Below are 12,474 nucleotides of genomic sequence, written 5' to 3' on the forward strand. Positions count from 1 at the left end.
GTGTCTGGATGTCTTCACCTGACACACATTCTTGGGTCATTTGGGGACTGTTGCTTGATGTGTGGGTAGACTAAAATGGGTTTTCTCCTTTTGTAGGTGGGTAAGCAAGCACATTAAAAAGCCAATTCGTTCCACGGTCCTCAGCTTGGATTGGCATCCCAACAATGTCTTGCTGGCAGCAGGATCCTGTGATTTCAAATGCAGGTGGGAACAAATGAGAATTGGCAGGCAGACTCGAGCTGTTTGTTGTTCATCTTTCAACAAACATTTTTAAAGTTCCTTTTCTTTGCAAGGTACTGTGCTAGACACCGTGAGGGACTCTGAGATGAAAGGAGCTTGTGATCTAGAAAAGGAGCTAAAGCAGGTGCATAAATCACTGAGGTAGAAAGAAATGGACTCGGAGGTGCAGTAGGAGGGAGATGCAAGGGCGGGCCCCCGGAAGTTTTCCTCAGACAGAACGTCCATGGTTGGGAGTGAAAGGATAGTGTTCTCGGGCTGGCCCAGTGGCACAACGGTTAATTAAGTTCGCACGTTCCACTTTGGGGGCCCAGGCTTCTCAGGGTCAGATCCTGAGTGCAGACCTACGAACCGCTCATCAAGCCATGCTGTGGCAGGCGTCCCACATATGAAGTAGAAGAAGATGGGCACGGATGTTAGCTCAGGGCCAGTCCTCCTCAGCAAAAAGAGGAGGATTGGCGGCAGATGTTAGCTCAGGGCTAATCGTCCTCAAAAAAAACAAAAGAAAGAAAGTATAGTGTTCTCCCACCTCAGCCCCAACTACAGTATTGTTTGTCATTTCGTGACCCAGGCAGCAGACTCGGCAAATTCCAGAGCGAAACTAAGATTAACAACACATAGCTGAACAGTGCACTGCTGAGCTCTTATTGTACTGTTCCTTTCCACTTAAAGCTTTTTATTTGTCATTAGCATGAGGCTAGAAGAAACACAGCCACTTTGCTCAGAGCTTTAAGGATCATACCGTGTAATTTGCTTCTTAAAGTTGTTCTTTATCAAGAAGGCTTTTTTTCCCTTAGCCAAAAAAAAAAGCAAGTAAATGTTACTTGATGTTGACTGCGTGGTGGGTTGGGAGATGGGACACATCTTTCTTTAGTAGATTATGCGGAGAATTTCCAAAAAACCTGGATAGTGCTTTATATCCAAAAACATCTGAGGATTTTTTGTGTTTTGGGTTGATTTTTTTTTTTAAGATATGTGTGAGAGTGGAGGTATAGTAGTGTCAAGGCACTTTTTAGAAAAAGATTGGTTCTTCTCAGTAACAACCAATGCAACAGTAAAGATACATAGACATTCCCTAGATTTGTTTCATATTCAGGAGTTTTGTTGTTTGTGATGTGTTATCCGCAATCATTCTAGCTCCCTTAGAAGGAGGACTAAGTGGTACTGATCCATACCACCTGGATTATCAGGCTGTGTCTAAAAATCTGGTTGTGAAAATAGGTTGCAATTCTTTTGTTAATGTTGATTTCCACGTAGACCGCTTTGACTTGTGGTCCCGTGGGTCCGGGTCTGTTCCGTTCACACTCTCGAGTTGGCGGCTGAGAGCCCTCTGTTCTTTCCTGGCCTCTCATGGGTAAAGCAGTAGCCATCGTGGTGGTGATCGAAAGCACACAGATTCTGAGGTCACGTCACCTAACTGACGGACAACTCACTGTGCCGTTAGTCTCTTCAGTGCCCTGCCTCTTCAGAGCTGCTGCCGCCATTGTCATTTTGGGGGGAAATATCCCAGGTCATTTAGGGAGTCTTTGGGTTCAGAAGTTTTCGAAGAGAAGCTGTACAAAGTAAAAATAGCATTGGAGGGCAAAAGGGACTAAAAGAATAGATTCCCAGCTGGTTTTTTTTTTTTTATCACTTCTGCTTCCTATCTTTTGGTCAAAACATCCTCACATACAGCTTCATGGAATTAGAGAGACTAATGACACCAGGCTGTAAAGGCCCCTCCTTCATCTCCGACTATACCTGCCACAAAGGCTGGACAATGGCCCTGAGAGCTGAGGCCAGCTCTCCTCCTGACAGCACCAGGGAGAGCCTGCCCCCTCTCTCGCTGACCTCCCTTCACTTTCTCTTTGGAGATCCCTCTCCATCTTTAAATGGATTAATACCATTGGTTTATTGTAGGGAGGGCGAATGGTTTACTCTCTCCTAAACGCTGTGCTCATTTAGCAGAGTCTGTCGTGGGCCAGGGAAGAGTGGGGACACCCAGACCCTCCCCTAGAATGCGCACACCAGGAGAGAAGGGCTTTTGTGTTCGTTACTTCTAGAACCGCACGTCACAGCAGTGCCTGACACATCATCGGCGCTCTGTGAATGTCTGCTCGTTGAGTATGGATTTGCCAAACCTGGGGTGGCCTGCAGGCAGCTCTTAGAACCATTCTGTGTCTTAAGAAGTTTATGCGTCTGAACTTGTCCTTCATGTTTTGCTTTTTATGAATCAATCTCTTTGCGTTTTGGAATACCTTACAGCAGCTACCTGTGGCCTATTTCTATATACATATATTTTTATTTACTTTTTCCTTCTCTCCCTGCCCCTTAAACCGCAGAGTGTTTTCTGCCTACATTAAAGAAGTAGATGAAAAGCCAGCCAGTACCCCCTGGGGCAGCAAGATGCCTTTTGGTCAGCTGATGTCAGAGTTTGGTGGCAGTGGCACTGGTGGCTGGGTGCACGGGGTCAGCTTTTCCGCCAGTGGGAGCCGCCTGGCCTGGGTCAGCCACGACAGCACCGTGTCCGTTGCTGATGCCTCCAAAAGTGTCCAGTGAGTATTTGCCTTTGTTTGAATTTCGGACTGGGATCTCTCAGCAGCTGGCCGGAGACTCTTCTTCCCTGGGTGGAAGTGCAGGGTGTGAGCGTGAAAGGCCATCCCAGAACTGCCAGGCAGCCTTTAAAGTCACAAACACACTTAGATTGTCCATCTGGGGAAATTTTAAAGAGTTAGGTCTCACTTCCGTAAACACTCCTTAATGGGAGTACTGAGAGTGAGTCCTCTGAAGGACCCTCCTGGTTTGATAAGAGTTTCTGCAAATGGCCAGTTTAGTCCGCTACTGTGAATTTCTTACAACACGTAGATGTCATCCACCAGCCTCAAGTTAGATAGAAGAAATGTTCTTACTCTGTGTAGTCCGTGAACAATGACTCCATTAATTTGGAATTTCATTCAGTAATACTCAAACCCTTGATGCCAGCTCCTCTGGTGTGTGCCGGAAGAACTCGAATTGCGATGACTCAGTCGTGAGTGAGGTGCCTGCTCGGCCTTAAGGAGAGCGTGGGCATCTTGTCAGCCCTCACAACGCGTATTTGCTCCTCCCGTGCTGGAGGGAGAGAGGAGGTGGTTGGAACCCTCTTCCTCTTGTGAGTCTGTGTTCTTTCCTGGTGAATCCTTTCCACTGGCAGCTAAAGGGAACCCACCTTTAAAGCTTTCCTGACTTGTCGACCTGTTTGCCGAGAACTGGTCACATCAGGTGACTGACTCTGCTGTGCAGTGACATTTCAGAGAGGGTAATTTTTTCTGAACTGGATTGAATTTTTTTTTAAGCTTTGTTTTTTTAAAACATCCTCCCCCCATTATAAATGGTGTAGTCTTCCAGGAGATTTTTATACATATATGGGCACACACACATATATATATATATTTTTAGCACACGTGGGATTATGCTGTACATTTTGTGGAGTAGTTTGCTTTTTGTCATTCTTAATGTTTTGATACCGTAATTTGATTTATTTATGATTTGTTGTAATGCATAATAAGCTCTTAGTGTGTGCTTTTTACAAGCCCCTGTCTATCCTCATATTGATTTATTTGGCTTTTCCAGTCCTGCAAGTCAGATTACATTCTCCACTCTTCTCCTCAAACATAAATATTTCATCTAGTAAGAGCCACATGTGCCACAGTAAGGCCTTACGATGAGGTGTTAGGACCTTAATCTAATACCAGGAGTATTGGCAAGGGGCGAGGCGGGTGGAGGGCCAGTCTTCTGAGACATAGTTAGTTTTCAAAATGCATCATCTTTAATATGAAGGTATATGGTCCTAATTCATCAACAGACGTGTTTGCCTGCCGTATCTTTGTAACCTCTTGGCCAGGCGCTGGAGCAGATGACTACTGAGTATACGTGTATATGTAAACACACACCCAGCCTCTTTGCATGTGAGCCCCTGGCTGGCTAGGACTGCTGCTTGTTCAGTGGTAGCCCCAGCTCATAACCCACTGCCTGGTGGAGGAGAAGAATAGGCTCCTGTAAATATTTGTGGTCCCAGCCCTCTGGGGCCCACAGTGAGTGCAGGTGAGGAGAGGATGGCAGACTAAGATGTTCAATCCTGAGTGCCAGTGACAGTAAGAACTCCAGGAGGTCAGAGAAAGGAGAAGCCACTTTAGGCTGGAGTGGTCCAGGAAAGCTTCGTGGAGGCGATGAATTAGAGCTGAGCTTCAAAGACTAGGGTGCACGTTGGATGAGCGAGAGGAGCTGAGATGGCGTGTGGCTGAAGGGGTGTGGGAGCAAAGTCAGAGACAGGAAAAGCAAGGGCTTGCTGGGGACCAGTTTGTCATGAGTTGAGGAGGGGGCCTCCGAAGGGAGTGGAGCACCGGCCAGAGAGAGCTGAAGGCCTCCGTTTCTGTAGGTTATCTCAGGGCCGTCTCCCGCTGGAGGTTCCTGAAAGTCTGGGCCTTGGGGCTCGTTTTAAACATAGTGTGTGTTTGTACTGCCGAAGCCCCTGTGAGAATGGGGCCTTTGTCGTCTGTGTGGGTAAAGAAGCTGCGTGGTCCGTTTCATCTCGGTTTAACAAGTGTTCTTGTGTTCAGGGTCTCCACTCTGAAGACGGAGTTCCTGCCCCTCCTGAGTGTATCATTTGTCTCGGAGAATAGCGTTGTAGCTGCTGTAAGTATTTCTCTTCATTTTTCCTTGTAGTGCACCGTGTTTAATTCTCCAGAACAGGAACAATGTGTGCTCTGTGACTGTGCCCGAATACAAAGTAGAGCAGCCTTTTAGAAGAGCCGGCTGGCCTTTAATAGTCAGACATGCTTGTGGTGGGGAACGTTCTGCTGTGGGCTTGCTGGGTGGGCCGCGTGCCCTCCAGGGGCTGACTGATGTCTTGTTGCAGGGCCATGACTGCTGCCCAATGCTCTTTAACTACGATGACCGTGGCTGCTTGACCTTCGTCTCCAAGCTAGACATTCCAAAACAGAGCATCCAGCGCAACATGTCTGCCATGGAGCGCTTCCGCAACATGGACAAGAGGGCCACCACTGAGGACCGCAATACAGCCTTGGAGACGCTGCACCAGAACAGCATCACGTAGGTGCCCCCAGCCCCCGGGGCCCCCTGGGCTGGGTCTGACTCCCTGGACGCCGCCTGTAGCCAGCGCCCATCTGTAGACAGATGTTTCGGTAACCAGGCTGCCCTTCTTCCTGTCTCTTTCTTGATTGGCTCCCATGAAAGTTCTGTGAACTACCCCAGACATCCCTTCAGGAACGAGAGCAGCGAGAAGTCTGTAGCTTCCCAACTGCAGGTTCTTACTTTCAGCTTGTGAGAGAGCGAACCACCCCCACCTAGTCGTTCTGTCCTTCAAGGTCCAGGTGGTACAAGGTGTCGCTCGTGAGGAGCGCAGATCCTACTGCGAACTTGTGAGCTGGGCTGGCCTACAGCCTCTTCCCCGGCTTTGCCTCCTCAAAAACGTGATTGAGAACAAAAGGAGACCTTCCGTCATGTCACGTTCCTCTGGTAGTGATCACATGACAGGAAGATTAGTTCTATCCTGTTTGGAAGGGTACTTCTAGCTGTCGTTTCAACCATGGATTTCAAGTAACGTTTTCAAGTAAGAAGGTCATTTGTTGGAGAAACAGAATTCCTTAGCATCATTATGACAAAGCTGAGGAGGTTACTTACTTTTCATCAGGCATATGTGATTATATAAGATAGTTAGAACTGTGTTTGATCCAAGAAGCTTTATTTTTTTATTTCTAGAGGAGAAATGCAATATATTGTTGATATTTTAAGTTATTGCATTCAGAGTTGGCTACCATAGAATTTTCCGTTTTTGACTAGACCTTCTGTTTTGAGGGACTATGTTGGTAATGATGTTGGGAAGAATAATGGAAACCTCTAGACTTTCTCTTTGAGAGAATTATTAAACGCAGGTTGTGCTTTTCATCCTGTTCAGTGCAAATGGCCACTAGCCTTAAAATAGGCTGAAAATGTCTGTGCTGTATTGTAAAGTAATAGAAGTTGAAGGCATAGTGAAACTTTTCTGCACGCTTTTCAGATTTCTGTGTCTTAAATGACTTTCAGAATTGTTTCTTGTGAATTTTGTAACCTTCTATGCAGGCTCTGTATCAGAAAGGAAACAGCTCTCCTTGCCTCTTTGAGACTTTGAGGTTAAAAATAAAAAGACAAACTCTTGCAGATTGGCATGTCTACTTTTATCTGTAGATAGAAATCCTCTTTGCCCTAGAGCAGGGTCAGCCCTCTTTCTGTGATGCCGGAGGAAATATTTTAGGCTCTGAGGATCTTTGCAATCTCCATCACAACTACACAACTCTGCCGTGTGGCACGCAAGCAGCCGTGGACGATACATCAATAAATGAGTGTGGATGTCTTTCAGTAAAACTTTATGGACAGTGAAATTTGAATATCACCTAATTTTCACATCATGAAATAATAGTCTTTTAATCTTTTTTCAACCATTTAAAATTGTAAAAGCCATTCTTAGCTCACAGGCCGTACCAAAACAGGCCGTGTGTGCCATAGTTGGCCATCCCATTCCCTAGAGAGAATGTTCTAGACATTTTAGAGGAGAAAACAATATTGTCTGAGATGTGGAATTGATTTTCTTGAAAGCTCTGCAGATAATTAGGCTGAGACAAGTTGTTTCCTTAGTCTCTTCCTCTGCTTTGCTTTTTGGAATCTTGTGGTGGGTCTGCATGTTGCTAATGTTTATGGTGATTGGTTTCAAATGCAAGGAGAGCTCTTGGTTTATATGCCCTGGCAGCCTTGGAGGGTGACTTAGGAGGTTTTCTTTGGAGCCACTTGGATTTCAGTCATGCTTCGTCACGTCTCCAGTTTTTTTTAAATTGTTTCCATTTCAGTCATTGCTGTGGTCCTGCCCACACCCTGCTTCCAGGCAGTTTGCATGCTGTGTGGCCTGGTTGTCCTGTTTCTCACGTCACTCTAATTAATGCAAGTTCTTGACTTTTCCCTCTTTGCTGTCTTTTCTTTTCTGGACATCTGCTAATAAAGTGCGTTTGAATATTTTTTGAGTCAGATTGCTGCAGCCTAATATTGATGGCCAACTTAACATTCAAGAGTTGATAGACTGTTCGTTCCCTTAAAATGCCGTTGCACTGTTAGGAAGGGTGGGGCTCACTTCTCTCGCATACCTTACAATCTGTCTTCTTTTGGCCTTTTTTCAGTCAAGTGTCTATTTATGAGGTGGACAAGCAAGATTGTCGCAAATTTTGCACTACTGGCATCGATGGAGCCATGACAATTTGGGATTTCAAGGTATTTTTTATCTTTCAGAACAAATCTTGTTTGTGTTAAACTTTTCCCGTGAGAAGAATGTTTCTCATTTCTTGAAACAAAATGTCAAGTCCAGCACACATAGAAATGTAGGCCATTGGACTAAAGTTCTCTCTAAACCCTACAAGTCATTAGCAGGAAGAAAGCACGCTTTGTCAGGGCGCTGGAATACATACTTCTGGGTGTCCATTTAATCCTTGAGGAAAAGCTGAGTGCTGTTTTTGTAGTGGGCCCTGTGTTGGGCACCAGTCTGCTTAACTACAGACATAGATTTTTATGGTTTACACTGATTAATCTGATAAACATTGAGTAAGTGCCCACTGGGTGCGAGGCGTGGTGTGAGACCCTGAGGATGCTGAGGTGGAGGAGCTCTTGAGGAGCTTGTCTGGTGAAGAGGGGGTGGCGGTGGGGGCTTAGGCGGAGCTCCAGAGGAGAAGCCAGTGCCTCTGTTTTTATTTTCAGGACTTTGGGGGGATGCATGGGCTGTCAGCACAGCAAGGAAAAGATTGTGCCTGAGCTGCGTGTCCAGATGCAGTGGGATTTCAGGGTGCACGGGGTGGGTGGGGGCAGGCATTCTAAGCGGCACGAGCAGCGTGTGCAGACCAGGCCTGGAGCTCAGAGAGCTCACACCACATGTGAGGCACTGCCAGTGGGTTAGGCTATGTGTGGGTCATAGAAGCATGAGATGGAACTATAAAAAAGAACTGTGGCGTGGTCAGAGAGAGGAAGCTGGGCTTTGTCTGCAGACATCGAGGAGCCGTTCCAGAACCCGAGTAGAAAAGCACCAGGCTGTAAGGTGTGAGTGGGCTGGGCAGCCGTGGGCTCCGGGCAGAGGCCGTCGAGTGCAGTGAACAGGTGATGCCATGGGAGCTCCAGCTCTGGCAGGGGGTGTGGCCATGAGGTTCTGGACTAGAGAGATTTAGCGGCTGAATGGAAGGGGGTTGTGACGGTGAGAGAGAAATCCGGGAGGACTCTGCACACGCCCGCTTAGGGATTGGCAGACGGTGGGTGAGATGAGGGGCCAGGGAGGAGGAGCAGGGGTGAGAGAGGGTGGCTCCTGTGTGTGGCTCTGAATCGACCTTCTCCTGGTTAACCTCCAAAACAGGCGCCCGTTTACAGAGTGCCGCCGCTGCCTGTGCATTTCCATGATGTTCGATTCCTTCCCCTCCCCGGGTCAAACACCTAGTACAGAAAAGCCTCCGGAACGCTCTGGAGGAAGTCTTCTAAAAGTCCCCTCCCCCCTTTTCACCTTTACATGCTTCGTGTCCTGGACGTGGCAGCTCCTGTGTAGTTGGCACCAGCTGGGCCCTTTGTTCTTTGATCCCTCAGGCCGAGTCCTTTTCTGTCCTTTTGTCCTTGTGTAAGCCAGGAAGTCCCCGTGCAGTATTCTCTTTAATCCATCCCCCTTGGAGGGCCTGCTCTGTGTTGTGCACGAGGCTGGCTGCTGTGTGGCCTACACAACATAGGCGTGCCTGCCATGAGGGTGTCTAGAGGGTGGTGAAGAGGCAAGGGACATGCACACAGATGGCCCCCATGAGTAAGGACCACACAGATAAGAAGTGCGTGCCCTAAGAACACAGAGTCGCTGTGGGCTCGGGCGATGGGGACCAGGGAGCACATGGCCCGAAAGGGCCAGAAGGGGAGCCCAGTCCTGGGGAGTGTGCCGGGCAGAGCTGGGAGAGCTGTCTCAGAGGGGGGTAGGGCCGGATTTGGGGGTGCGGGGTCCTGCTCCTCAGCCAAGGAGGAGGGGGAGCAGTGTGGTGCCGTGGGGACGACGCCAGGGTGGACAGTCCTCAGTAACGCTCAGTGTTCTTCCTGCCTCTGCAAGACCTTGGAGTCTTCTATCCAGGGCCTTCGGATAATGTGAAGCTGAGTGAGCCTCCCGGATCGCGTGACAAACTGACACACCGCGCCCACGGCAGCCGCCCGCCATTTGCATGATGGTGACGAGAGCCAGCCGCAAGGAAACACTGAAGACACGTATTGTGCAAATATCGTGTGTTTTTGTTTGAATATAATTGGTGAAAGTGTTGGTTTTTTAAAAGCGGCAGTGATTTGGGTTTTTTTGTTTTTGCCGTTTCATTCCATTCTTGACCAAAGCTTCTCTTTAAGTAGTTTATTATGGAAAATTGTCACACTAACTTAAAGGGTGGGGAGGTATGGAAATTGTCTACTAAAAATTAAATAAAAATACTGAATGTGACTTTGATTTTGTTTCCTTATACGATTTCCGTTTTTAGTGGAAAAAGTAAATTCTTTGTTAGACTGGTTAGTTTTTAGAGTAAAGTCTTAGATTCTTAGTTTCTTAAATTGAGCTGTCTATACAACCTTTGACCAAAAGAGCCATTTATTGAATGCCATGTTTTAGTGTTGCAGTGCTTCTGCGGAGTGGGTGCCCTGTTCCTATATTGCACGTGAGGCACCGCCACTCAGCCGCCGGGCCCAGATGGGAGCCTGAGACCCCCAGGTCAGGCCTCTGCGCCCTGTGCCCACAGCAGGGGCAGCTGCTGCCCAGGGTGCACCCACAAGGGCGTGCTGCACGGGAGTGTGCAGTGGTGTGAGAAAGGAACAAGTTATCATTTTGGTTTAGAGATTATTGTCCCCGAACTAAGTTATTTTCATCATAATTAGACAGGAAGTTTGCCATTCTGAGGCCGAGAATCTTGAGAGGTGCAAATGTGACTGGATAGCAGATAAATACGAGTAGCCTTGAGCGTGCCCGTGTCTTCATCCCTGGCCCGGAGAGGCAGAGCGGTGATTCGAGCCCAGCTCTGGTTTTTGGGCACTGGGAACAGTGCTTTTCAGAGGCGCCGTGAGTTTGCCCATTTGGTGACTCCTGGGAAGCCTTAACTTCCCTCCCGGAGAGAGCCCCACACCTGGGGTGCCCGCGTGGTGGGCCAGCCTCTTCCCTCTGCTCTAGGGTCCTCTCTGGATCCCCAGTGCTGGAGCTCCTCTGTGCATACGGGCCGGCACCAGCACATCAGCAAGGCTGTGGTCACAGTGAAGAAGACAAAGGCCAGCCCCAAAGTAGGAATTAGCTAAAAGTTTCTTTTTAGTTTCATCAGATCACAAGGTTTGGCCGGCAAGCCCAGAGGTTTTTAGAGAAACGGTGTCTTCCATGAAAGGAGCAATGGCATCAGAAAACAAAATTTACTAACTTTCCCTCCAAAAACTTAATAGTCACAGTTGTCTTTTTTCTTTTTTAAACTTGGGCCGATTCTCACCCACGGAAGAACGCCCATCGTGGTCGTGGCCCCCAGAAACCCTCAGTGCTGTGCTGCAGTGCTGCGGGCTGAGATTGGGGAAGCTCCCTCCTCTTGCCCTACCCTTGAGACTCAGGCCAGGCCTGGGTCCACAATGACTACCAGTCTGCAGGGGTTCTGGGTGACCTCTGACGATGCCAGGACACACTGGCCAAAGCCCTTTGATTCGAGGCTTTGGGCTTTGGTGTCAGATTATAGTTCTGCCAAGTTGTGTGCCCTTAAGCGATATAGTTGACATCTCTGCGCCTCAGTATCCTCACCTGTAAAATGGGGGTGATACAGAATGAGTGACTCCTGTTAGATACTCAGTAAAGCTGAGGTTTGCTTTCAGGCTTCACACTGGCCTTGGAGACCCTTAGTGGGTGGAATGGGAAGCAGTGTATGAAGGATTTTGCTAACCAAAAAAATTCAGTTCTTTCCAAAATATGACACTGAGAAAATGGGTCAGCTTCAGAACCCAGATCAATTGCTTAGGCATGACTCTTCAGTGTGGCCCAACGGTCACCACACAAATGGTCTAGTTCCCATGTGCGCCCAGCTCTGGAGGCAGTGATGTGAAGGTCCAGGGTCCCCCCGTGCCTGCAGAGTAGCTGAGGCGGTGAAGCCGCCCATGCGGACTGGTCAGCACAGGTCAGTGTGTAACTGGGAGGTCATGTGATTTACGTTAGATAGTGTGTAAAGTTCTAATACTAGGTGTGGTAGGCAAAACAACGCCCCCCCCCCCACGCCCCGCGAAAAGACGTCCATGTCCCAGTCCCCAGAACCCGTGAGCTCTGCAGATATGATGAAGTTAAAGATCTTGAGATGGGGAGAGGACCCTGGGTTATCGAGGCCCAGTATTAGCACAAGGATCCTTAGAAGAGGAAGGCAGAGGGCGCGAGGGATGTGCCGATGGAGTCACAGGTTGGAGTGTCGCAAGGCCCCAGAGCCAAGGAATGCAGGCAGTCTAAAAGCTGGAAAAGCAAGCAGACGAGTTCCCCCGGAGCTTCCAGAAGGAACACCACCCTGCCCGCTGAGACCGACTGGGGCCTTCTGACTTCCGGAAGCGTAAGGGTAAGTCTGTGTCGGTTGCAGCCGCCCTGTTTGTAGTAAGTCGCTACAGCAGCCATAGGAAACTAACAACTCGGTCAGTTCAGAAAGGGGGAGGAGGTGTGGTCTAGAGCAGTTTTTCACACTGAGGCTCAAAGTCAATTTGAAAATGAAACGAGAAAATAACAGATTTTTGCATTGCCTGTAGTAAGTTGTTGCATGATACTTAGGTTTCAGCTGTACGTGGGGTTGGGTACTAGGTCACGATATATATCACTGTGGGTGGTGATCAAACCAAGTTTGGAAGCCAGAGAGGGGAGTGACAGCCTACGTGGCAATCCTGACAGTCTCTCCAGAGCCCCAGCGGTAACCACGAAGTATGTTCCCTTCAGGGCGGGGCAGGGAGGAGAGGTGCATAGTGACCAAGCCCAGTTGAGTTCTCCCAAGCTCAGGATGTCCTTGGAACTGATGAGAGGGGACCCTCTGACATAGCCTGTGGGGTTTCAGTGTAGACCTGAATTTCTCAATTAACTGACACACAACGCCGTGTGGCTTGGAACGGGGTGTGCGACAGGGCGCTGCCCCCTTCAGAACACTGCCTCCTGGAGCAGGACACATGTTCCGGGCCTTGGCCGAGACGGACATCTGCCTTCCT

The 12,474-nt window shown here is 48.6% G+C and overlaps 1 protein-coding gene across 1 annotated transcript in view; it reads left to right on the top strand.

The window, feature by feature from the left end:
• ARPC1A (actin related protein 2/3 complex subunit 1A) overlaps nucleotides 1–9,730 on the top strand; it is a 34,132-nt gene extending 24,402 nt beyond the window's left edge. The window contains exons 5-10 of the mRNA XM_008516056.2: nucleotides 97–204; nucleotides 2,559–2,771; nucleotides 4,812–4,887; nucleotides 5,111–5,304; nucleotides 7,419–7,509; nucleotides 9,356–9,730. Coding sequence (XP_008514278.1) covers nucleotides 97–204; nucleotides 2,559–2,771; nucleotides 4,812–4,887; nucleotides 5,111–5,304; nucleotides 7,419–7,509; nucleotides 9,356–9,394 — 721 coding nt within the window. The 3' untranslated portion in view covers nucleotides 9,395–9,730. The remainder of the gene's footprint in view (nucleotides 1–96; nucleotides 205–2,558; nucleotides 2,772–4,811; nucleotides 4,888–5,110; nucleotides 5,305–7,418; nucleotides 7,510–9,355) is intronic.
• The last annotated feature ends 2,744 nt before the right edge of the window (nucleotides 9,731–12,474 follow it).

This window comes from Equus przewalskii, chromosome 12 (assembly GCF_037783145.1).
Source record: "Equus przewalskii isolate Varuska chromosome 12, EquPr2, whole genome shotgun sequence".
NCBI lineage: Eukaryota > Metazoa > Chordata > Mammalia > Perissodactyla > Equidae > Equus > Equus przewalskii.